This window comes from Oncorhynchus kisutch, linkage group LG22 (genome assembly GCF_002021735.2).
Source record: "Oncorhynchus kisutch isolate 150728-3 linkage group LG22, Okis_V2, whole genome shotgun sequence".
NCBI lineage: Eukaryota > Metazoa > Chordata > Actinopteri > Salmoniformes > Salmonidae > Oncorhynchus > Oncorhynchus kisutch.
Window position 1 is genome coordinate 41,465,271 of NC_034195.2, and position 25,569 is coordinate 41,490,839.

The window sequence follows — 25,569 nt, forward strand, 5'->3', positions numbered from 1 at the left end:
TAGGTCCAAGAGGCTTCTGAACAGCTTCTACCCCCAAGCCATAAGACTCCTAAACATATAACAAAATGGCTACCCAGACTATTTGCATTGTCCTTCCCCCCTTTTACGCCGCTGCTATTCTCTGTTTATTATCTCCATTTTGTCTCCAAGGTGGCATAGCAGTTCAGACGTCTTTTGTCCTCGTCTTGTCGTGTCCTGTATATATATATATTTACAACTTTTTCACATACATTTTATTTTTATTTTCCATCAACTCATCTTCAAAACACTCTCCTGCAACCCGCCTCACCAATGTATATTTATAAAAAAGTATTATTTACCTCAGATCTGTAATCCTCCAAGAAGCTAGCCAGAAACTCCAAGAAGCTAGCCTGAAACTAGCCAGAAGCTAATCCAGAAGCTAGTTCAGAAGCTAGTTAGCTCCTTTACTGGCAAATCGTTAATATTCAGCTAACCACGGTTTGTGGTCATCAGCTATCCTTTAGCTCGAAAATCTATCGCCAGTTCTGTACGGCGCAGCGCGGCTCGGAACGGAACATACCGGACCAATTTTTCTCTCCATGTCCCTGGACATTCATACCCGGATCTCACAGCTAGCTAGCTGCTATCCGTGTGACCATCGGAGCTAGCAAGCTCCGTCAATCACTCCTGAGTTCCATCAATCACACCTGGGCTGCAGTCACCTATCCGGACCCGTTTTACTGCCTTCGCGGAGCCCCACCGGGCCTTCACAACTGGACTGCCGACGTTATCTACCCGAAGGAGTTATTCGGCCGGCTCCTCCGTCGCGACGTTACCTGAACGCCCATCTGCGGCCTGCTAACCGTTAGCTGTCTTACCGGCTGCTATCTGAATAGACAATCGGACAATTTTTTTATTATTATTTTTTTTTAATTATTTTTTTAATTATTATTATTATATTTTCTTCTTGGGCCTCTATAACTATATCTATTGTTTTTATTTTTGTTGTTGTTGTGTGATTTGGATTAATCCCCTCTACCACACGGAACCCCACTAATCTACTGACGGAACGTAAGGGGTGGCTAACAGACTTCCATCCTATGCTAGCTTGCTACCGATGCCCTGGCTAGCTGTCTAAATCACCAACCAACCTCTCCACTCACCGGACCCTTTTGATCACTCGACTAAGCATGCCTATCCTTAATGTCAATATGTCTTGTCCATTTCTGTTCTGGTTAGTGTTTATTGGCTTATTTCACTGTAGAGCCTCTAGTCCTGCTCACTATACCTTATCCAACCTATTAGTTCCACCACCCACACATGCAATGACATCTCCTGGTTTCAACGATGTTTCTAGAGACAATATCTCTCTCTTCATCACTCAATACCTAGGTTTACCTCCACTGTATTCACATCCTGCCATACATTTGTCTGTACATTATACCTTGATGCTATTTTATCGCCCCCAGAAACCTCCTTTTACTCTATGTTCCAGACGTTCTAGACGACCAATTCTCATAGCTTTTAGCCGTACCCTTATTCTACTCCTCCTATGTTCCTCTGGCGATGTAGAGGTGAATCCAGGCCCTGCAGTGCCTAGCTCCACTCCTATTCCCCAGGCGCTCTCTTTTGACGACTTCTGTAACCGTAATAGCCTTGGTTTCATGCATGTTAACATTAGAAGCCTCCTCCCTAAGTTTGTTCTATTCACTGCTTTAGCACACTCTGCCAACCCGGATGTTCTAGCTGTGTCTGAATCCTGGCTTAGGAAGACCACCAAAAATTCTGAAGTTTTAATTCCAAACTACAACATTTTCAGACAAGATAGAACTGCCAAAGGGGGCGGTGTTGCAATCTACTGCAAAGATAGCCTGCAGAGTTCTGTCCTACTATCCAGGTCTGTACCCAAACAATTTGAACTTCTACTTTTAAAAATCCACCTCTCTAAAAACAAGTCTCTCACCGTTGCCGCCTGCTATAGACCACCCTCTGCCCCCAGCTGTGCTCTGGACACCATATGTGAACTGATTGCCCCCCATCTATCTTCAGAGTTCGTGCTGCTAGGCGACCTAAACTGGAACATGCTTAACACCCCAGCCATCCTACAATCTAAACTTGATGCCCTCAATCTCACACAAATAATCAATGAACCTACCAGGTACCTCCCCAAAACCTTAAACACGGGCACCCTCATAGATATCATCCTAACCAACTTCCCCTCTAAATACACCTCTGCTGTCTTCAACCAAGATCTCAGCGATCACTGCCTCATTGCCTGCATCCGTAATGGGTCAGCGGTCAAACGACCTCCACTCATCACTGTAAAACGCTCCCTGAAACACTTCTGCGAGCAGGCCTTTCTAATCGACCTGGCCGGGGTATCCTGGAAGGATATTGATCTCATCCCGTCAGTAGAGGATGCCTGGATATTTTTTAAAAATGCCTTCCTAACCATCTTAAATAAACATGCCCCATTCAAGAAATTTAGAACCAGGAACAGATATAGCCCTTGGTTCTCCCCAGACCTGACTGCCCTTAACCAACACAAAAACATCCTATGGCGTTCTGCATTAGCATCGAACAGCCCCCGTGATATGCAGCTGTTCAGGGAAGCTAGAAATCATTATACACAGGCAGTTAGAAAAGCCAAGGCTAGCTTTTTCAAGCAGAAATTTGCTTCCTGCAACACTAACTCAAAAAAGTTCTGGGACACTGTAAAGTCCATGGAGAATAAGAACACCTCCTCCCAGCTGCCCACTGCACTGAAGATAGGAAACACTGTCACCACTGATAAATCCACCATAATTGAGAATTTCAATAAGCATTTTTCTACGGCTGGCCATGCTTTCCACCTGGCTACTCCTACCCCGGACAACAGCACTGCACCCCCAACAGCAACTCGCCCAAGCCTTCCCCATTTCTCCTTCTCCCAAATCCATTCAGCTGATGTTCTGAAAGAGCTGCAAAATCTGGACCCCTACAAATCAGCCGGGCTAGACAATCTGGACCCTTTCTTTCTAAAATTATCTGCCGAAATTGTTGCCACCCCTATTACTAGCCTGTTCAACCTCTCTTTCGTGTCGTCTGAGATTCCCAAAGATTGGAAAGCAGCTGCGGTCATCCCCCTCTTCAAAGGGGGGGACACTCTTGACCCAAACTGCTACAGACCTATATCTATCCTACCGTGCCTTTCTAAGGTCTTCGAAAGCCAAGTCAACAAACAGATTACCGACCATTTCGAATCTCACCATACCTTCTCTGCTATGCAATCTGGTTTCAGAGCTGGTCATGGGTGCACCTCAGCCACGCTCAAGGTCCTAAACGATATCTTAACCGCCATCGATAAGAAACATTACTGTGCAGCCGTATTCATTGATCTGGCCAAGGCTTTCGACTCTGTCAATCACCACATCCTCATCGGCAGACTCGACAGCCTTGGTTTCTCAAATGATTGCCTCGCCTGGTTCACCAACTACTTCTCTGATAGAGTTCAGTGTGTCAAGTCGGAGGGTCTGCTGTCCGGACCTCTGGCAGTCTCTATGGGGGTGCCACAGGGTTCAATTCTTGGACCGACTCTCTTCTCTGTATACATCAATGAGGTCGCTCTTGCTGCTGGTGAGTCCCTGATCCACCTCTACGCAGACGACACCATTCTGTATACTTCCGGCCCTTCTTTGGACACTGTGTTAACAACCCTCCAGGCAAGCTTCAATGCCATACAACTCTCCTTCCGTGGCCTCCAATTGCTCTTAAATACAAGTAAAACTAAATGCATGCTCTTCAACCGATCGCTACCTGCACCTACCCGCCTGTCCAACATCACTACTCTGGACGGCTCTGACTTAGAATACGTGGACAACTACAAATACTTAGGTGTCTGGTTAGACTGTAAACTCTCCTTCCAGACCCATATCAAACATCTCCAATCCAAAGTTAAATCTAGAATTGGCTTCCTATTTCGCAACAAAGCATCCTTCACTCATGCTGCCAAACATACCCTTGTAAAACTGACCATCCTACCAATCCTCGACTTTGGCGATGTCATTTACAAAATAGCCTCCAATACCCTACTCAACAAATTGGATGCAGTCTATCACAGTGCAATCCGTTTTATCACCAAAGCCCCATATACTACCCACCATTGCGACCTGTACGCTCTCGTTGGCTGGCCCTCGCTTCATACTCGTCGCCAAACCCACTGGCTCCATGTCATCTACAAGACCCTGCTAGGTAAAGTCCCCCCTTATCTCAGCTCGCTGGTCACCATAGCATCTCCCACCTGTAGCACACGCTCCAGCAGGTATATCTCTCTAGTCACCCCCAAGACCAATTCTTTCTTTGGCCGCCTCTCCTTCCAGTTCTCTGCTGCCAATGACTGGAACGAACTACAAAAATCTCTGAAACTGGAAACACTTATCTCCCTCACTAGCTTTAAGCACCAACTGTCAGAGCAGCTCACAGATTACTGCACCTGTACATAGCCCACCTAAAATTTAGCCCAAACAACTACCTCTTTCCCAACTGTATTTAATTTTTATTTATTTATTTATTTTGCTCCTTTGCACCCCATTATTTTTTTTATTTCTACTTTGCACATTCTTCCATTGCAAAACTACCATTCCAGTATTTTACTTGCTATATTGTATTTACTTTGCCATCATGGCCTTTTTTTGCCTTTACCTCCCTTCTCACCTCATTTGCTCACATTGTATATAGACTTGTTTATACTGCATTATTGACTGTATGTTTGTTTTTACTCCATGTGTAACTCTGTGTCGTTTTATCTGTCGAACTGCTTTGCTTTATCTTGGCCAGGTCGCAATTGTAAATGAGAACTTGTTCTCAACTTGCCTACCTGGTTAAATAAAGGTAAAATAAAAAAATAAATAAATAAAATCTATGCAGTCACTTTAACTCTACCTACATGTACATATTACCTCGACTCACCAGTGCCCCCGCAAACTGACTCTGTACCTGTACCCCCTGTATATAGCCTCGCTATTATTATTTTACTGCTGCTTTTTAATTATTTGTTACTTTTTAATTTCTTATTTTTCTTAACTACATTGTTGGTTAAGGGCTTGTAAGTAAGCATTTCACTAAGGTATACACCTGTTGTATAAGGTGCATGTGACAAGTAACATTTTGATTTGACTATGTTAACTTCATGACTGTAAATTACTTCAAACTCATGCACTACTTGTGTAATTGGTAGCTTTTGGCATCAAGACAACAGCAAAGTGTTCCATTCCCATGTGGCTACTTTTTCCAGTCCAAAACACTACTGTCCATTGAAGCCTTCATAAATGCCTGCACGGCTCACCTCTTTTCCACATGATTAACCACAGAGGTCCACTATGGCTCAGATGTGTATGGCTCAAATATGTTACATACAGAACTATACAGCCTGCCTAGAGCACACGGTAAACATTTACCCGGCTCTTACGGCTGCTCATGAATTTGAGGTGGGAAAAAGACACTGAACAATTTTAAAAAATCTCTTTTGTATATTTTTTTCCAACTACACTGAATGCCATTACCAAGCTGAAAATTACAAGCCATACATCATAGCCAGTGTGCAGAAGAAGCAATTACCTGCTCTCAGCATTACATATTTACAATAATTTACTGGAAATAGGATTGTGTAGAATTATTTAATCTCATAGATTTTGCAGATTGTATGAAATATAATTTAATACAGTTACTCAACAGACGGAATGCACACATCTCCTTCATTGAGCTTGGAAAACTATGTAATATTGTCCATTTCCCATAGGGATACTGTACTGTTGACAGTTTGGAGAAAAAGACTTCAGATAGCTAGCATCAACGACAAGAAACTGCCATGTGGGGAATCGTAAGTGCCTCGTTTCATCTAATTTCATCTTGTTCTTGATACCATGTCTTATTTTGACTGATTTCCTGTGGGAAGTTTACATACACTTAGGTTGGAGTCATTAAAACTTTACATACACTTAGGTTGGAGTCATTAAAACTTTACATACACTTAGGTTGGAGTCATTAAAACTTTACATACACTTAGGTTGGAGTCATTAAAACTTGAAATACACTTAAGTTGGAGTCATTAAAACTAGTTTACATACACTTAGGTTGGAGTCATTAAAACTAGTTTACATACACTTAGGTTGGAGTCATTAAAACTTGTTTTTCAACCACTCCACAAATTTCTTGTTAACAAACTATAGTTTTGGCAAGTCGGTTAGGACATCTACTTTGCATGACACAAGTCATTTTTCCAACAATTGCTAATAGACAGATTATTTCACTTATAATTCACTGTATCACAATTCCAGTGGGTTAGCAGTTTACATGAACTGAGTTGACTGTGCCTTTTAAACAGCTTGGAAATTCTTAATGCTACAGCATACAATGACATTCTAGACGATTCTGTGCTTCCAACTTTGTGGCAAAAGTTTGAGGAGGCTCTTTCCTGTTTCAGCATGACAATTCTCCCGTGCACAAAGCGAGGTCCATACAGAAATGTTTTTTTTTTGAGATTGGTGTGGGAGAAATTCACTGGCCTGCATAGAGCCGTAACCTCAACCCTATCAAACACCTTTTGGGATGAATTGGAATGCTGACTGTGAGCCAGGCCTAATCGCCCAACATCAGTGGCCAACCTCACTAATGCTATTGTGGCTGAATGAAGGCAAGTCACCGCAGCAATGTTCCAACATCAATTGGAAAGCCTTCCCAGAAGAGTGGAGGCTGTTATAGAAGCAAAGGGGGGACCAAATCTATATTAATTCCCATGATTTTGGAACGAGATGTTTGACATGCAGATGTCCCTATTCTTTTGGTCATGTAGTGTATATTTAATCAGAGTATTATTGTGCTATCAGGAGACCCTGCATACTGAACCCTTCATGTCAACATCCTCCTCAGATATAGTTGTGCCCTTAGTAGCAAATTTTGGGGTCCCAGTCGTGGCAGAGATGAATGACTTAGTACTGAGAGAGAGTGCAATGTAGTGGCTATAATTAAATAACCTCGGACGATAATTAGCATTCAGTAATTACCTGCGCCAAGCCCTTCATCACTCGCTGTGCTTTATGAAGTCATTTCATCACTCGCTGTAAATACCTCAGTAACTTTCCACTGGGTTGCGTTATTTTAGCTCACAATACTGGTGTTGAGTGACAGAGATTATCGTATTGTCCAGACAATGTGATATAGTAGGACTAACCTGTTTGGTATTGCTGCTTCAGTAGACGACCAGAAAAGTTGAAACATGCATGTGTATTATCATTAGTCCGAGGCCTCAGTAACACATAGCAACGTTTCACATGATGGATCAATTCAAATGCTAATGTTTTCCAGGAAGTGGGCCTGTTATCATGCTGAATACAATGACTTTTCACCACCTGGTATAAATCTCTTTAATGTAAGCTATGTGAAGTATGTGGCAACGTCATGACTGTAAACAATGTTCTTTCTACTGCCCAGCCACATGTTTTATCTCTCCTCTTCCTCTCTCCTACAGAGGTGCCCCAAAAGGATAAGGACAGTGAAGAAAAAGCAGGGGAGTCCCTCTCAGACTCCTCCCTGTTCGTCCGCTGGGGTCATGACCTTGGTCCTGAGAGTCGCCGGGTGGCGCTGAAGAAGTTCCAGTACTACGGCTACAATGGCTACCTCAGTGACCGCCTCTCTCTGACCAGACCCATCCCAGACCTCAGGCCTGATGGGTCAGTGACCTTTGACCCTTATGTTGGTTCCTTTTTTATCATCCATTTAAAACAAATATTTATGCAAGTTATTTTTTCATATCTTGTCTGTTTGCGGTTTCTCCTCAGGTGCAGAAACATGTCGTACCCCTCCAATCTCCCCCAAGTCAGTATCATCTTTATCTTTGTGAACGAGGCCCTGTCGGTCATCCTGCGCTCCATCCACACAGCCATGAACAGAACTCCCTCCCACCTCCTCAAGGAGATCATCCTGGTTGATGACAACAGCAACAATGGTAACTCCTATATTCTTACCAAATGTAGCCTACAAAATATACAAACTGCATTGCAAACAGGAAGCCATTCAGGCTGCTTACTAGCAAGCATAAATGCATGCCTACACACTATGTATTTACATCATCATACATAGATCAATCCACACTTGACATGCTTGAGGACGGAGAGTACATCAGAATTTTCTCTTTAATGTTCTTTAAAAAATGTATCTACCCCTATACACATTTACAATATCAAAAACAAAATTGCTGGTGTTGCTTTCCAATTTAATGGATTACTTTCACACAGCTCCCAATTAACTTATTTGTTATCCTAGTTATTTCAGCAGGACAGACCTGCATACTGATCAGCTATAGAGCCAGAGGGAAGTGAGAAGATTTAAAGGCTCTGTTTTACCTAGACTGATCAAGGTGTTTGAGCTGCATACTTGACTGAACATGTATCATATTATGGTGACAAATGAGGGTCAAACGAGTCCAGCAGAGGGATAAAAAAGAAACAGGCTGCTTCTTTTGAATTAATCTTTTTATTAAGGCCTCCTATTTCAGGATATAAACATTGAATCATTGGATTAAGTAGAGAGGAGCATCCGTAATGCAAATGAATTGGAAAACGGAACTGTAGCCCAGAGGCAGAGTATTACTGAGAGTGGAAATGAAGCTATAAAATGTTCCTTTGTGGCCGTTGATATTCTAATTAATTCCTTGGCAGTTGGCTCACTTTGAACAATGAGACACTTCCCGTTCTGTACAGTTTCAGTCTGGCTAACAGCTCGTCATCCTTAGTGGGGTTCCTCATAGAGTCAGCTGGGGTTCATTCCCATGACAATCCAATTCATCTAATCGACCTTAGTCCTCTTATTTGTACTCTTAATTTCTAAATGAGTTAAATGACTGTATATTCACCACTAACTATCGCTGTATATTACTTGGTTAATCCTAATCAGTTCATGGTTGTATGATGAATACTGTCATACATAACATGTCTGAAGGATATTGTCCCCTAAAGCGTATCAGCTTACTCCCCAACACTGCTGGAATGAAAACGGACAGTGGTGTCTGATCCTTGCCCTTAATGACCCAATCACTCCCTCTCGTTGCCATGGTAAGCCACTGCCATGACCACCTAACAAATTAAACAAGCAGGTGGCAGATGGTGCTTGTGGGAAAGCAGAATGGACTTCCCTCAACCAGACGATGCTGAGGGCTGCTCAATAATAGGATATTTCCAGGACTTTTCACAACCCCAATATTATTCCTTTGAAATACCCTTTACACCATGGAATGTGGAATAGATGGCACTTCGGGCTGTAAAGCACATTTCAAAAGTGTGTTTAGTTGATGGTCCTAGGTAGTATACACTGTACATACCTTCAGCAGATTTCACAGGTGTAGGCTTTTATAAGACATAATGAGAAATACCTACACACTGTTTCAAAGCTTCCCAGTGTTTCATGCAGCAATGTCACTTCTTTGTAAAGGTCAGACAGACTCTGTGATGCTTATACAAATCCATATACGACTGTTTCTATAGCTGAGCTGAAGGAGAACCTTCAACACTTTGTGAAGGAGACCAACTCCCAGCGGCCAGACTTCATCAAACTGGTCCGTCACGACAAGCAGGAGGGACTGATCCGCTCCCGGGTCAGTGGGTGGAGGACCGCCAGCGCACCCGTCGTGGCCCTGTTCGATGCCCACGTGGAGTTCAACATTGGATGGTAAGGGACTGGGATGCCATATATGTATGTGCCCATCTGTCCAACAGCTAAAAACCTTGTGTGCCCATTTATGATATTTGATGCAAGTGCAGTAGAATTGATATGTGCTGCATTTTCTCAGTCATTACCTAAGAGATTTTACCTAAAAGAGCTAGTTTGGTAGATGAGGTAGAGGGTTTTCAGTCAGAATAATATGTGACTGCCCTCAGCTCTTAAAGGCATTAGGGCTCAAAGGGTTGACGTGCTGCTGACTGGAGTTGAGATATGAGATGTGTTGTCCATGGCAACCGAGTGTATCAGGGCTTCCTGTTGTCTGACAGAGTTTATGTGCCTGTTAATCATTCTCTCCACAGCTTGACAGGCCGACCAACGCACATATCTCTGAAGAGCCTGGGCTCAATTCAAAATAACCCCACTTACTCCTGAAGTGCTTTGGCACAGATCTCAGAACACACAGGTCTCCTCACTTCTCAGAGCTACCAGATTTAATGTCTTCGACCAATAAAGTAATTTGCGTCAATGCGATGACAGTGCTTGAAAAGCAGAGTACATGAGGCTCTCGGCTTGTCTTTTATGCATAGAAACATGTTGATATAATTACAGGTTGGCTGTTCATATTAACATTGATCTGAGGCCTTTTGTACAAAAAACAACTTTGATGCTATTTGTGTGTCTGCTGAGGATCCTTTTCCAAATGTAATTACACACATATGCAAGCCTTGTGGAGATCTAACATGGTTATTTTTAATGATTGATTGAATAATGTCTGTCATTTAAAATGACAGAGGGCGACTGACTGCTATATTTAGCACCTCTGCTACTGTACATTACAATCATCAGGAGCTGTGGACATGTTGTCTAGTGCCAGTCGACAACAGATTTTCTGTCTATCTTGACGTGTTTTATCTAGTCTAAAATTGAAAACTCAAACTCCCACGAACAAGACTTCAAGTTACCTTTTAGTGAGGAGAACTACATTGAGTGTCCAAAACATTAAGGACACCTTCCTAATATTGAGTTGCATCCCCCTCTTTTGCCCTTAGAACAGCCTCAGTTTGTCAAGGCATGGAATCTACAAGGTGTCGAAAGCGTTCCACAGGGATGCTGGCCCATGTTGACTCCAATGCTTCCCAAAGTTATGTCAAGTTGGCAGGATGTCCTTTGGGTGGAGGACCATTCTTGATACACGGGAAACTGCTGTATAAATGTGTTAAGATGTGTATTTCCTTGACTGTGGCTTTGACTCTGAGCTCCAGAGTTCCTCTGTGGAGATGGGAGAACCTTCCAGAAGGCCAAACATCTCTGCAGCACTCTACCAGTCAGGCCTTTATGGTAGAGTGGCCAGACAGAAGCCACTCCTCAGTAAAGGAAACATGACAGCCCACTTGGAGTTTGCCAAAAGGCACCCAAAGGACTTTCAGACCATGAGAAACAAGATTCTCTGGTTTGATGAAAACAAGATTGAACACTTTGGCCTGAATGCCAAGTGTCACTTCTAGAGGAAACCTGGCACCATTCCAACAGTGAAACATGGTGGTGGCAGCTGTGGTGATGTTTTTTAGCGGCAGGGACTGGGAGATTTGTCAGGATCTTGGGAAAGATGAACGGAGCAAAGTACAGAGATCCTTATTTTTTTAAATATTTTTTTACTCACTTTTTCTCCCCAATTTCTTGGTATCCAATTGGTAGTTAGTCTTGTCCCATCGCTGCAACTCCCTTACGGACTCGAGAGGCGAAGGTCAAGAGCCGAGCCTCCTCTGAAACACAACACAGCCAAGCCACACTGCTTCTTGACACAATGCCCGCTTAACCCGGAAGCCAGCCACACCAATGTGTCGGAGGAAACGCCGTACACCTGGTGACCTTGTCAGCGTGCATTGCGCACGGCCTGCAACAGGAGTTGCTAGTGCGCGACGGGACAAGAACATCCCTGCTGCCAAACCCTCCCCTAACCCGGATGACGCTGGGCCAATTGTGTGCCACTCCATGGTTCTCCCGGTCGCGGCTGACTGCGATAGAGCCTGGACTCGAACCAGGATCTTTAGTGGCACAGCTAGCACTGCGATGCAGTGCCTTAGACCACTGTGCCACTCAGTAGGCCCACAGAGAGATCCTTGACAAAATCTTACTCCAGATTGCTCAGGTCCTCAGACTGGGGTGAAGGTTCACCTTCCAAAAGGACAACAATCCTAAGCACACAGCCAAGACAACGCAGGAGTGGCTTCGGAAACAAGTCTCTGAATGTTCTTGAGTAGCCCAGGCAGAGCCCGGACTTGAACCCGATCGCACATCTCTGGAGATACCTGAAAATAGCTGTGCAGTAACGCTCCCCATCCAACTTGAAAGCGCTTGAGAGGATCTGCAGAGAATAATGGGAGCTCCCCAAATACAGGTGTGCCAAGCTTGTAGCGTCATACCCAAGAAGACTCAAGGCTGTAATCGCTGCCAAAGGTGCTTCAACAAAGTACTGAGTAAAGGGTCTGAATACATATGTAAATGTGATATTTCCTTTTTTAATACATTTGCTAAAATTTATAAACCTGTTTTTGCTTTGTCATGTATTGTATGTAGATTGGGTCTAAATACTTTCCAAATGCACTGTACATGGTAATACGCTTTGTCCAACCTAATTTGTTGGCGTGGAATACTGTAACCTATAGCCATAGGACAAGAACTCATAAGGAGCCATTAACAATCAGTGGGCAGGATGAAAGTCCCACATTCCCACTGTTTCCCCCCATCTTTCCTGTGATGTTAGGGAAGTGATGAAAAATTTATGGTGAAAGGTGTTGTCCCTCATATCGGTTTCATTGGAAAAAGACACAATGTATCTCAAAGCTTCAGAACGTCCCACCATGCCTTGTCTTCCCAACAGGGCCGAGCCCATCCTGCTCAGGATCAAGGAGGACAGAACGCGCATCATCTCACCGTCGTTTGACAACATCAAGTATGACACGTTTGAGATCGAGGAGTATCCACTGTCTGCTCATGGCTTCGACTGGGAGCTGTGGTGTCGCTACCTGAATCCGCCCAAAACCTGGTGGACCCAGCGCAACACCACCGCCCCTATCAGGTTGCTGTCAGCTAAGACTTTAACACTCAACTGTTGTCTTCTGCTATTTCACTGGCACTGTTTCTGTTGGCATTGAGAAACCCACATGTTGTTTAGTATTTGATTTTGATAACAGAACAATGTAAGAACTATGTGTGTGAACCTGTTGCATCAGTTTGATATAGATGAAAGCTCTTTGTTTCTGGACAGCCTTTACTTAGTAACATGATACAGAAAATCATGCTTATTCTTTACAGAAAAAAAGGAATAGGCAAACAACCTTGTAGGGTTATTATTGAAAACAAATGTTTATCATGAAATCAAATGTGCAAAATCTTCAGCTGAGCACTTAGTGTTACAAATAAATGAGCAAGTACTAGGAAGTAGTTCACAGAACTAAAGCGCATAAATGACTGTTTCTCTCTCTTTTGCCATCTTTGTACCAGGAGCCCAGCTCTAATTGGCTGTTTTGTGGTGGACAGGAAGTACTTTGAGAAGATTGGTCTATTGGATGAGGGAATGGAGGTCTATGGTGGAGAGAATGTGGAGCTTGGCATCAGGGTGAGTGGAGTCCAAATTATAATCAGCTCAATAATATGTTTAAATAGAGCCAAATCCTAACTTGAGATCGGTCCCCCATTGACATCGATGAGTAATTTACACAAGTCTGTTACGTACATGCCCAGATTTCAAGTTAGGATTTGAGGACTCTTAAACTCATTAGTGTGTGTAATAATCCACTGCTGCACTACTGTATGTTGCTGGCAGACACAACCAGTCAGCTCAGCACTCCTCCAGATGGGCCATGGGAGGAGCTACAGTGTGTCAGGAACCCCCACCTTCCCCCATGGTGTGCTGAAACTCGACCAGCTCAGCGACTTGCACACTTACATGTAGCCATAGATCTGAAAGTATATAAAAAAATACACTTAGACGAACCCTAATTACTATGGGACATACATGCACACTGCACATAGAATAGAAACGAGCTCAAACCTGGCAATTTGATTGGTTCTCATGCGGACACTCGCAATGGCTGCCTGGTAGTGTGATACAACAATTTCCATTGTTATTTGGAATGTTCTATTACTGATGCTGGATTGCCATGGTAATGTAGAATGTGTATTCCAGTGGAGGCTGGTGGGAGGAGATGTAGGAGGACGGGCTCATTGTACTGGCTGGAACGGTATCAAACACATCACATATATGGAAACCCCGTTTGACTCTGTTCCATTTATTCCATTCCAGCCATTACAATGAGCCCGTCCTCCTATAGCTCCTTCCACCACCTTCCACTGATTTGTTTAAATGATGCTAACTGAAGGGGCTCATGCAAAGGAATGTAGTTTTTCTAATGTCAATTGAGTTGACTCAACAAATCACAGCACAGATTGAATGGTACACTTCCTGCTTTTACTTCCTGGCATGAGCACCCTCAAAATGGCTGCCAGTCCACCCATTATTCCATCATTGACTTGAATGGGGAATCCTGTTATATTCATTCTATTTCTATAGTGGGTCCTGTGTGGATATTTGTGCATCCTTTCTCTTGCAGCCTTGTAGTCCTGCAGTATCAGGAGGGAAGGGAACAGCCAACTTTTTGGTAGGCGTAAATCCCGTCCTTCACTCTGAAGTCCGGCTGTTATAATAATTGATCAGAGCAGCTGTGGTTCCAGCTGTCAGTCCCTAGACCGCATCTTACAGTAGCTTCTCTAAATGGCTAACTTCATCCTTCTGAAGGGAGAAATGTGCTCTAGGGCAACTGTATTGCTTTATGTATTACATTATGGATCTGGAAAGTGGAGGGGGAGGGATTTTAGATGGGCCAGTTCTAAATTCTAGATTATTGTAAAAATGTATGTAAACAAAAAATTGCTTTTTGGTCTTTAATTTAAGGCTAGGGTTAGGCATTCGTTTTAGCAGTGTGGTTAGGTTTAAAATCACATTTTATGACTTTGTGGTTGTGCCAGCTAGTGACCATTCTGCAGAGCTGCCTCCAGGACAAGTTTCATGACAAAAAAACTCTAACCTGCTGGCTAAATGGGAAATTCTTATTGTGTGGAAATACGGAAAAAGTTCCAGGACTGTCCATACACTACATGGTCAAAGGTATGTGGATATCCCTTCAAATTAGTGGATTAGGCTGACCGGCGTATAAAATCGAGCACAGCCATGCAATCTCCAGACAAACATTGGCAGTAGAATGGCCCGTACTGAAGAGCTCAGTGACTTTCAACCTGGCACCGTCATAGGATGCCACCTTTCCAACAAGTCAGTTCATCATATATCTGCCCTGGTCAAATGTAAGTGCTGTTATTGTGACGTGGAAACGTCTAAGAGCAGCAATGTCTCAGCTGCGAAGTGGTAGACCGTTATGGTCTATGATAGACGCTCACAGAATGGGACCACAGAGTGCTGAAAATCATCTGTCCTCGGTTGTAACACTCACTACCATTCCAAACTGCCTCTGGAACAGAGCACCTGAGTGGAGTTGAGCCGTTGGAAATCCCACTCATCGGTCATCGCTCCATGTGCTTTCATACTGTGCCGCTAAAAACTGCTCCGTGCTCACATGAAAAACAACTGCCGCTCCAAATAAGCTCCATTCATTCAAATCACAATTTAACCAACACCCATCTATTTTTGTCACTACCTGGACCTACCAATTGTTTTTTAAGTATTGAAACCAAACCATATGGTTTGAATGAAAAGTATTTGAATAAACATGAAAGGGTGAATGTAAGAAGCGAACATAATTTAAAATAGGCTACATGTCATATAAAACAGCATATAAACACTCTAAATAGGTCAGGAGCCAGACAGGAAGCCTAATAAGGAACGAAAATGAATTATTTAGGTGATATTATTTAAATAATTTGAAGGCTGTAGCCTAAAAAGAAATGCATTGTGAAGCATTTGTGAGTGCGTCACAATAGGCTAGTAGGGACATAAAGCGCTCAGTATTTAAACAACATTTAGTTGTATTAAATCTTTATAGTCTGTAAATTGTGCATGTAGGCTGTGACTTACTTAGAATTAAATACACATTAAACAAAGAATTACTGAAATTATTTTTGGAATAAATCTTTGGAAACATTAGTCTGGCCAGTCTGTGTCTTCAAGTTCATGTGATGGTGCCTGGAGAACAGGCCAGAAGTGGAGAATATCCTCTCCACACTTGCAAAGCCACTGGGGATGATAAACACCCTTTTGGCCACTCTCTTGCCAGTTTAAAAAAAAAAATCAATTATGGCCATAGATCATAACTGATGATCTTAGGTCATCAATTATGACCTAAGATCACTATGCGCAATGCCAAGTGTCAGCTGGAGTGGTGTAAAGCTTGCCACCATTGGACTCTGGAGCAGTAGAAATGCGTTCTCTGGAGTGATGAATCACGCTTCACCATCTGGCAGTCCAACAGACTAATCTAGGTTTGAAGGATGTCAGGAGAACTCTACCTGCCCGAATGCATAGTGCCAACTAAAGTTTGGTGGAGGAGAAATAATGGTCTGGGGCTGTTTTTCATGTTTCGGACTAGGCCCCTTAGTTCCAGTGAAGGGAAATCTTAACACTACAGTATACAATGACATTCTAGACAATTCTGTGCTTCGAACTTTGTGGCAACAGTTTGGGGAAGGCCCTTTCATGTTTCACCATGACAATTCCCCTGTGCACAAAGTGAGGTCCATACAGAATTGGTTTGTTGAGATTGGTGTGGAAGAACTTGACTGGCCTGCACAGAGCCCTGACATCAACCCCATCGAGCACCTTTAGGATGAATCGGAACGCCGACTGCGAGCCTAATCGCCCGACATCAGTGGCCGACCTAACTAATGCTATTGTGGCTGAATGAAGGCAAGTCCCCGCAGCAATGTTCCAACATATTGTGGAAAGCCTTCCCAGAAGAGTGGAGGCTGTTTATAGTAGCAAAGGGGGACCAACTCCATATTAATGCCCATGATTACGGAATGAGATGTTCGACGAGCAGGTGTCCACATACTTTTAGCCTTGTAGTGTATAACCCTATTGAGACCAGATGTTGGTATAAAGATCCATTGAATCTGTGGAGAATCACGATTACCAGGGTGCTGGAGTTTATTTTCAGTACAGTACAGGAAAAGCATAGCCTGTCTTAACAGGCTCTGTGTGCGAGTGCATACGTAATCCCCTCTATCTTTGCAGATAACAGAAACTCAAGTCATGGATAATCAGTGTTGTCAATGTAAATGAGGAATTTTGTTAACGGATTCCAGAATTACACTTCTTTCCACAGGGCATAACATCTCCCGTAGTGAATAGTTCTATTTAGGCCTGCCAAAACAAGGGGAATCATCAGTAATGGGATTTGTGTTTTTCTACCAATGCTTCCTCCCTGGTACCCCATAAACACATGTTATGCTTTAATAAAGACTTTATTTATAGGTCTATCTTTATTATGTCTATTTTCCCACTGTATATTTACTGCTGATTACTTTAGAATCTTATCTCAGCAGGCAGTCATTTTCTGATTAAATCGCGGTTAGCTAACTTTTCCTTTGAGTTCCTGACCAAGTTGTGTGTATAGTTTATGACCATGAACAGGTGGGTGAAACAATTTAGCACTCATAATAACTGATATTTCTAGTCCTGGACACTTCCTTATACATTCCACACCCATGTACAGCCAGGTGTAATGTTGTCTGGCGATACAGTTGTCTCCAGTCCAAAACAGTAGGCACATGCTCCGTATAATCCCCATGAGAAGGATTTTCCTCTGAGAGAAAGTAAAGGAAGGGCTCTTGGGGCTCTACCCAGTAGGAGAATATTGGAGGATGAAAGAAGATTCTTGCACACACCATCTCTCACTCTCTTTGACTTTCTCTCTCTCATACACACAGGCTACATTATATGCTAAATAATAGCTCCTCATAACCCTTCACAGTAAGTTCCTTTACAAAATATGGTGATTTGTAAAAGATGTTTGGAGACGTGGTAGCTCTACAGTAGTCCAAAAGTTTGTGTGAGATGTGGTAGACCGTCTTTATATGACAGATAATTTACTGACCCTGACTTCCTTACATCTAACCCTGTGTTCACTACTGAGCTCTGTACACTTCCAAGGCTATTCTCAACTTCCTACCTCTTTTGAAATATATTATTTGGACTCTGTATGTAACTCCAGGTATGGCAATGTGGGGGCAGTGTGGAGGTTTTGCCCTGTTCTCGGATAGCGCATATCGAGCGTGCTCACAAGCCCTACACTCAAGACCTGACTGCTCATGTGCGGCGGAATGCACTTAGGGTGGCCGAGGTGTGGATGGACGAATACAAGAACCATGTTTACATGGCCTGGAACGTTCCCCTACAGGTAAAGACCACAGCCTCCTTAGAGTGGGTCATTATCCAACCCTCCTGACCATGTGACCTGAGCAGAAAATAATCCAGGCCCTAGTCAATTCAGTCTAAACTTGGATTCCATAAATGTTTTATTTAATGATAGGTTATGACATGTGGGTATCCATCACAGGAGACTGGTGAGGGGAGGCTGGCTCATGATAATGGCTGGAATGGAGTGAATAGAACGCTATCAAACACCTGTTTGATACTGTTCCATTTACTCTGTTCCGGTCCTTACTATGAACCAACCAATTAAGGTGCCACCACCCATCTGTGGTATCCATGTGTTGGTGTGTCTATTTCTAGAACTCAGGGATTGACATAGGGGACCTCTCGGAGAGGAAGGCTTTGAGAAACAGACTGCTGTGTAAATCTTTCAGCTGGTTCTTGGCCAACATCTACTCTGAGATGAGAACCTACAGTGACACAGTTGCCTATGGAGTGGTGAGTATTTTATGATATCTGTACATCTCAGCCTTTGTTTCTTTTCCAAAATAGCACAAGATGGGCTGTACCATACATGTGCAGCGTATCACCTCGTATGACAATGTCACTTATCATAGAAAGTCATGCTATATTGTGCTGATAATGTGAGGTAAGAACGTGCATGATTCATTTCATGAAAAGAGTGCCTTTTGTGTCCCTTTGATATTTTAAGTAGACATTGTGGACCAATACTGAATTTTAAAGCCTGTTATATTAAGTGCCCTTTTTAATATAGACCACATGGAGAATTCAATCAATCAGATTTTTTTTTTAATGAAATGGCTTACTGAAGTGCTGAAATTCAGCAACCCTGTGTTACTTCTAGGAAGATTTCAACCCACTTAACCCCAAAATGTCTCCCAAGTTTCACCATCATTGCAAAGCCCTAGTTATTTTGTTCCTTTGACAGTCATTTCTGGAGATTATTATTTATTTAATGTGATTAGTGATTAATATACGTCTGTCCCTCATTTTAAGGTCAACCCTGTTACTAGAACTGAACTCTCTTTTTAATATGGTGAAACTTCCTTTTTAAATACCTTTTTCGAAAGAAACATTGAACATCGAATAGTCAAATCATATTGTAGAAGGAAGTAAGCTGGTTATACTCTTGGCCATATTCTAGTGTTTTTGTGCTGGAAAACTGAGCGAGTCGAGCATATAACACGTCAACCCTGTATCCCATAGATAGACAGGCTAGAAATGTATTAGCAATTGAAAAAAGATTGTTCACTTGCATTCAATTGCCACTCCCTGTTCCACAAAACAAGCTTTCATTCCCCCTGTCTCGAGGGGATTTGTAGCTGATTTAAGATGAAATTGTCAACCTTGTTACAGTCTACCCTGTTACTTTATTTGTCACTTAATAGCCAATTACTGTAGTCATTTTTCCTATTTTAAACTCTTGATGGGGAAACGTGTTTTTTTCATGAAGTCGAACATGTCCTTTTCATGACAGAATGTTAAAATGAGGTGAAATCTAATGTTTTTGGGACAAATGTACTCTTCTTAAAAGGCACCGAATTGGTGGAACGACCCACATACTGTTCATGCTGAAACAGTCTTTTGAAATATCTTAGCAAGAACATTACTGTCATAGGAGTCCATTTCAAGCCACAGCTTGAGGACATACCTCCACTGAAGCAATGAAAGGTTGAAGGTCAGTTGTATTTAAACATGAGTAATAAAACGGTCCAAAATAACTTGACGAACCCTCTAGTGCTTTGCTTGGTTGTTTGATGAGCACATCACAACTGTGTTAGAAATGTTTGATGTGTGATCATGACACTACTCAGCATGTGTGGGAGTCAAGCTGGGAAAATTATTATGAAGGCATTGCTATCAAAACAACTTCTTGAAACACATTTGAAGAATACATATTTGACCAATGATAGTTATCTTAAAGCTAAAGTGAATAATAGTGCATTGAGAGTGATATTATCATAACAATAACATTTATTACACAATATCATATTAAAAAGTGTGATTATTTATTTTTGTAGATGTCGCTCTAAAATGTGACTCAATTTGTTGTCAAACAGATTCCGCAGGACTAATGGCATCCCATTTATTTAGTTGCAAAACATATTTCTTCCCTTGTTGATGTGAGGATAATGAAAAACAATGTTTTCAACTATTGTGTTCTCGGTATTTAGCCTAAACTGCTTCCATTTGTCAAACTCTTCGTCACACAGACCAGTTGTGTGCTGTGTCATTCTATCATTAACAGACTAATTAACCGTTGTCGTTGGCCAGACAGAAGAAGGCACAGTTTAAGTGCTTTTACGAAACAGATTGTCTGTTATCGCATGGAGAGCGATAACTTCTGCATCCTTAATCCGTCTCCATCCCTGCCCCATGGTTATGTGGTTGGAACAGCCTTGATTTTCCTCCTCTGTCTCCTCCAGTTGAAGAATGCTCTAAGGAGCGACCTTTGTCTAGACCAGGGGCCTGACTCGGACAACATCCCCATCCTGTACGTCTGTCATGGGATGACGCCACAGGTGAGTGCCCTCTGACCCCTCCATCTGTAAGTTCACTACCAATTTTGTCCTGGTCCTAACGTATATGCCACAGCAATTACTGAATTACTAGGTTTTTCCCCCACTTAAAATAAGATCCTTGCTCTAACTATGACTCAGGATATTCATCCTTATTTCCTTGTCTTTTTCAATATAAAAGCTTTTGGAAAAGGTATTAATGTTTCTAAATGCATAGTGCTTTTATACTACTTGTCCCTTTTTACTACTTTGTAATGTGCTGGATTTTACAGCAAAAAATAACAATTTTGTTTGTCCGTCTACATATTCACATTGAATAATTTATAATTGCAACAAGACAGTCTAGTACCGCATCTCTGTTGTCAGAAGTCAATATAATCGATTGGTGCCTGAAATGTTAAACCTTTGGCTTCTCTCTGGGTCATACCCAGCTACTGGGTCTCTCCAAACTGATGCGTGAACACTTCTCTCTCACTGTCACAATAAATGTTCATTTTATCCCTGAGACATTTAGCTCATGTAAGAAAATATACTTATTATGCATAACTTTTTATATATTTTTGCTTAAACCCAAGATATGCGATTATCAATTGTTAAGCTGCTGGGTCCAAAATGCAGTTTAGTTCTAGACAGTAACTCTACAGGATTTACTGTAGAATACAAACTGAGAGAAGATAATGTATTGCATTGGGTTTGCAGGCTGAAGCCAAGCCAAATAGCAGCACATGTCCTCTGCATCTGTACTACAATGGAGTGTGTAGGCCTATACAAACTCTATCAGAGCATTATCTGGGTATGGAGGGGAATGGTGGTGAATGTCAGGGACCAGGAACTAATTAGATAGTGATGGCCTGTCTATTATTGAGGAGGTAGAAGGGTGTTTCTTGTGGGAACAGATGGGCTGCCATGCCACCAGGAGATTCTCCCCTCTCAGCAGGGATCCTCATTTGTACATCTCCCAGTGTTCCTCATTAGAACTGGTGTTACCTAGGAGACCAGACCCACTAGACTGTATGGAGATGAAGCTCCAATTGGCACTGAACGTGTGTGTGTGGAGCAGTGGCGTAAAGTACTGACACCCAAAAGTACTTGTTACATTGGAATGCTCAGCAGGACAGGAAAATGGTCCAATAACATACTTATCAAGAGAACACGTGGTCATCCCTACTGCCTCTGATCTGGTGGACTCACTACACAAATGCATAATTTGTAAATTATGTCTGAGTGTTGGAGTCTGCCCCTGGCTATCTGTACATTTTAAAAACAAGAAAATGGACTCACTTTACCTAAAGTATGGCAATTGGGTACTTTTTCCATCACTGGTGAGGACACTTTAGGGATCCATATTGCTTATCAAAGGATCTTATCAAAGAGCACTCTACAGGTTACTGCAGAGAGCGGAAGGGATACCTTAGTACAGGAAACAAGTGTATTAAATTGGTTATTCTATCTTTACTGGTTTGCTCTATACTGTAGTACCAAAGGTGGTTGTTTTCAGTCGTCTCAGTCATACCTGTTGAAAGTTACTTTACATTACTGTTGCTAATTACATTTACATGATATCGTCGCTGTCTCATGAACATCTCTTATCACCTTAATAAACTTTTCAGGAAATATATAAAAACATATTTTCCCATTTAATGATCATACAATTATAATTATGAAATGTACAGAGTACATTGAGGGGAGTTAGTGGTTTTAATAAATGTAAAATAAATATTGAGTTACAAGTTTTTCATCAGACAGCAACGATATGGTATCTATTATTTGCGTGAAATTTGTGTTTATAATGAAGTATGTAGGAGTTGGTTCTGATTATAGTAGAGACCGCATCTCTTCCTTGCCTAGCAAATGAACAGAAAGCGACTGCGTCAGCAGGCGAAAGATAGAGGGTTTCAATTTGCTATGAAGCCCTTGCAGAGTTCATTGAAGATGAATTAATGGATTAATAAATGTTGGCTGTGTTATGTACAAATCCTCATCGGGATGAAGGCTCTTCTCGCAATGAGTACGTCGGTGGTTCAGACACACTCTCGTCGGTGGTTCAGACACACTCACACTCTCTGTTCCACATGGCTCAGTTTTAGAAATCATTTTTGATTAATCTTTAAAGGGATACTTCCTTCATACTGGACACAGATACATGAAAATGCTATTCACAAGTTAATTTGACTGGGGAAGTAGATTTGTATTTGTATTTCTTAGTGATCCCCATTTAGCTGTTGCAAAGGCAGCAGATACGCTTCCTGGGGTCCAATCACATTAAGGTACTTACATTACATACGAAACAAAAGATAAAACAGTACATCATAACATTATTACACCTCTACATATCTACAATACAACATGTATAATACCAGCATTCAACAATATTACAATATACGTGCGCGTGTGCTAGCTCTTGTGTGCGTATGCATGTGTCTGTACCTTTGTGTGTGTCTCACAGTCCCCGCTGTTCCATATGGTGTATTTTTACCATATTTTGTTTTTGTGTACGATTTTACTGCTTTCATCAGTTACCTGATGTGGAATAGAGTTCTATGTAGTTAAGGCTCTATGTAGTACTGTGCTCCCATAGTCTGTTCTGAACTTGGGGATTGTTAAGAGACCTTTGGTGGCATGTCTTGTGGGGTATGCATGGGTGTCCACGCTGTGTGCTAGTCATTTAAACAGACAGCTCGGTGCATTCAGCTTGTCAACACTTCTTACAAAAACAAGTAGGGATGAAGTCAAACTCTCTTCCACTTTGAGCCATGAGAGATTGAAAGACTGTACCTAAAATGGTGTATAAACGATCATACGAGGTTTTGCAATGATTCCTATATCGAATGTCTAAAAAAATTTGGTTGGTCAGATGTGTGTAATTTTATTTTTTTATTTTTTTATTTCACCTTTATTGAGCCAGGTAGGCTAGTTGAGAACAAGTTCTCATTTGCAACTGCGACCTGGCCAAGATAAAGTATAGCAGTGTGAACAGACAACACAGAGTTACACATGGAGTAAACAATTAACAAGTCAATAACACAGTAGAAAAAAAGGGGAGTCTATATACATTGTGTAGGCGAATAATTACAATTTTGCAGATTAATAACACTGGAGTGATAAATGATCAGATGGTCATGTACAGGTAGAGATATTGGTGTGCAAAAGAGCAGAAAAGTAAATAAGTAAAAACAGTATGGGGATGAGGTAGGTAAAAATGGGTGGGCTATTTACCGATAGACTATGTACAGCTGCAGCGATCGGTTAACTGCTCAGACAGCAGATGTTTGAAGTTGGTGAGGGAGATAAAAGTCTCCAACTTCAGCGATTTTTGCAATTCGTTCCAGTCACAGGCAGTAGAGAACTGGAACGAAAGGTGGCCAAATGAGGTGTTGGCTTTAGGGATGATCAGTGAGATGCGCGTGCTACGGATGGGTCTTGCCATCGTGACCAGTGAACTGAGATAAGGCGGAGCTTTACCTAGCATGGACTTGTAGATGACCTGGAGCCAGTGGGTCTGGCAACGAATATGTAGCAAGGGCCAGCCGACTAGGGCATACAAGTCGCAGTGGTTGGTGGTATAAGGTGCTTTAGTGACAAAACGGATGGCACTGTGATAAACTGCATCCAGTTTGCTGAGTAGAGTGTTGGAAGCAATTTTGTAGATGACATCGCTGAAGTCGAGGATCGGTAGGATAGTCAGTTTTACTAGGGTAAGTTTGGCGGCGTGAGTGAAGGAGGCTTTGTTGCGGAATAGAAAGCCGATTCTTGATTTGATTTTCGATTGGAGATGTTTGATATGAGTCTGGAAGGAGAGTTTACAGTCTAGCCAGACACCTAGGTACTTATAGATGTCCACATATTCAAGGTCGGAACCATCCAGGGTGGTGATGCTGGTCAGGCGTGCGGGTGCAGGCAGCGAACGGTTGAAAAGCATGCATTTGGTTTTACTGGCGTTTAAGAGCAGTTGGAGGCCACGGAAGGAGTGTTGTATGGCATTGAAGCTCGTTTGGAGGTTAGATAGCACAGTGTCCAAGGACGGGCCAGGAGTATATAGAATGGTGTCGTCTGCGTAGAGGTGGATCAGGGAATCGCCCGCAGCAAGAGCAACATCATTGATATATACAGAGAAAAGAGTCGGCCCGAGGATTGAACCCTGTGGCATCCCCATAGAGACTGCCAGAGGACCGTACAGCATGCCATCCGATTTTACACACTGAACTCTGTCTGCAAAGTAATTGGTGAACCAGGCAAGGCAGTCATCCGAAAAACCGAGGCTACTGAGTCTGCCGATAAGAATATGGTGATTGACAGAGTCGAACGCCTTGGCAAGGTCGATGAAGACGGCTGCACAGTACTGTCTTTTATCGATGGCGGTTATGATATCGTTTAGTACCTTGAGCGTGGCTGAGGTGCACCCGTGACCGGCTCGGAAACCCGATTGCACAGTGGAGAAGGTACGGTGGGATTCGAGATGGTCAGTGACCTGTTTGTTGACTTGGCTTTCGAAGACCTTAGATAGGCAGGGCAGGATGGATATAGGTCTGTAACAGTTTGGGTCCAGGGTGTCTCCCCCTTTGAAGAGGGGGATGACTGCGGCAGCTTTCCAATCCTTGGGGATCTCAGACGATATGAGAGGTTGAACAGGCTGGTAATAGGGGTTGCGGCGGATAGTTTCAGAAATAGAGGGTCCAGATTGTCAAGCCCAGCTGATTTGTACGGGTCCAGGTTTTGCAGCTCTTTCAGAACATCTGCTATCTGGATTTGGGTAAAGGAAAACCTGGAGAGGCTTGGGCGAGTAGCTGTGGGGGGGGGGCGGAGCTGTTGGCTGAGGTTGGAGTAGCCAGGCGGAAGGCATGGCCAGCTGTTGAGAAATGCTTGTTGACGTTTTCGATAATCATGGAATTATCGGTGGTGACCGTGTTACCTAGCCTCAGTGCAGTGGGCAGCTGGGAGGAGGTGCTCTTGTTCTCCATGGACTTCAGTGTCCCAGAACTTTTTGGAGTTGGA

At 42.6% G+C, this 25,569-nt stretch overlaps 1 protein-coding gene across 2 annotated transcripts in view; it reads left to right on the plus strand.

Moving 5' to 3' along the window:
- Window positions 1–25,569, plus strand: part of LOC109866834 (polypeptide N-acetylgalactosaminyltransferase 18-like) — an 81,491-nt gene that overhangs the window by 34,477 nt on the left and 21,445 nt on the right. Inside the window, exons 1-9 of one of the 2 annotated variants that reach the window (XM_031801955.1) lie at window positions 5,736–5,818; window positions 7,466–7,667; window positions 7,776–7,942; window positions 9,477–9,660; window positions 12,536–12,733; window positions 13,159–13,273; window positions 17,877–18,062; window positions 18,398–18,535; window positions 20,485–20,580. In XM_031801955.1, the coding sequence (XP_031657815.1) occupies window positions 7,786–7,942; window positions 9,477–9,660; window positions 12,536–12,733; window positions 13,159–13,273; window positions 17,877–18,062; window positions 18,398–18,535; window positions 20,485–20,580 (1,074 nt within the window). In that variant the 5' untranslated portion in view covers window positions 5,736–5,818; window positions 7,466–7,667; window positions 7,776–7,785. Of the gene's footprint in view, window positions 1–5,735; window positions 5,819–7,465; window positions 7,668–7,775; window positions 7,943–9,476; window positions 9,661–12,535; window positions 12,734–13,158; window positions 13,274–17,876; window positions 18,063–18,397; window positions 18,536–20,484; window positions 20,581–25,569 lie in introns of those variants that run through there. The other variant, XM_020455691.2, reaches the window with a different exon arrangement.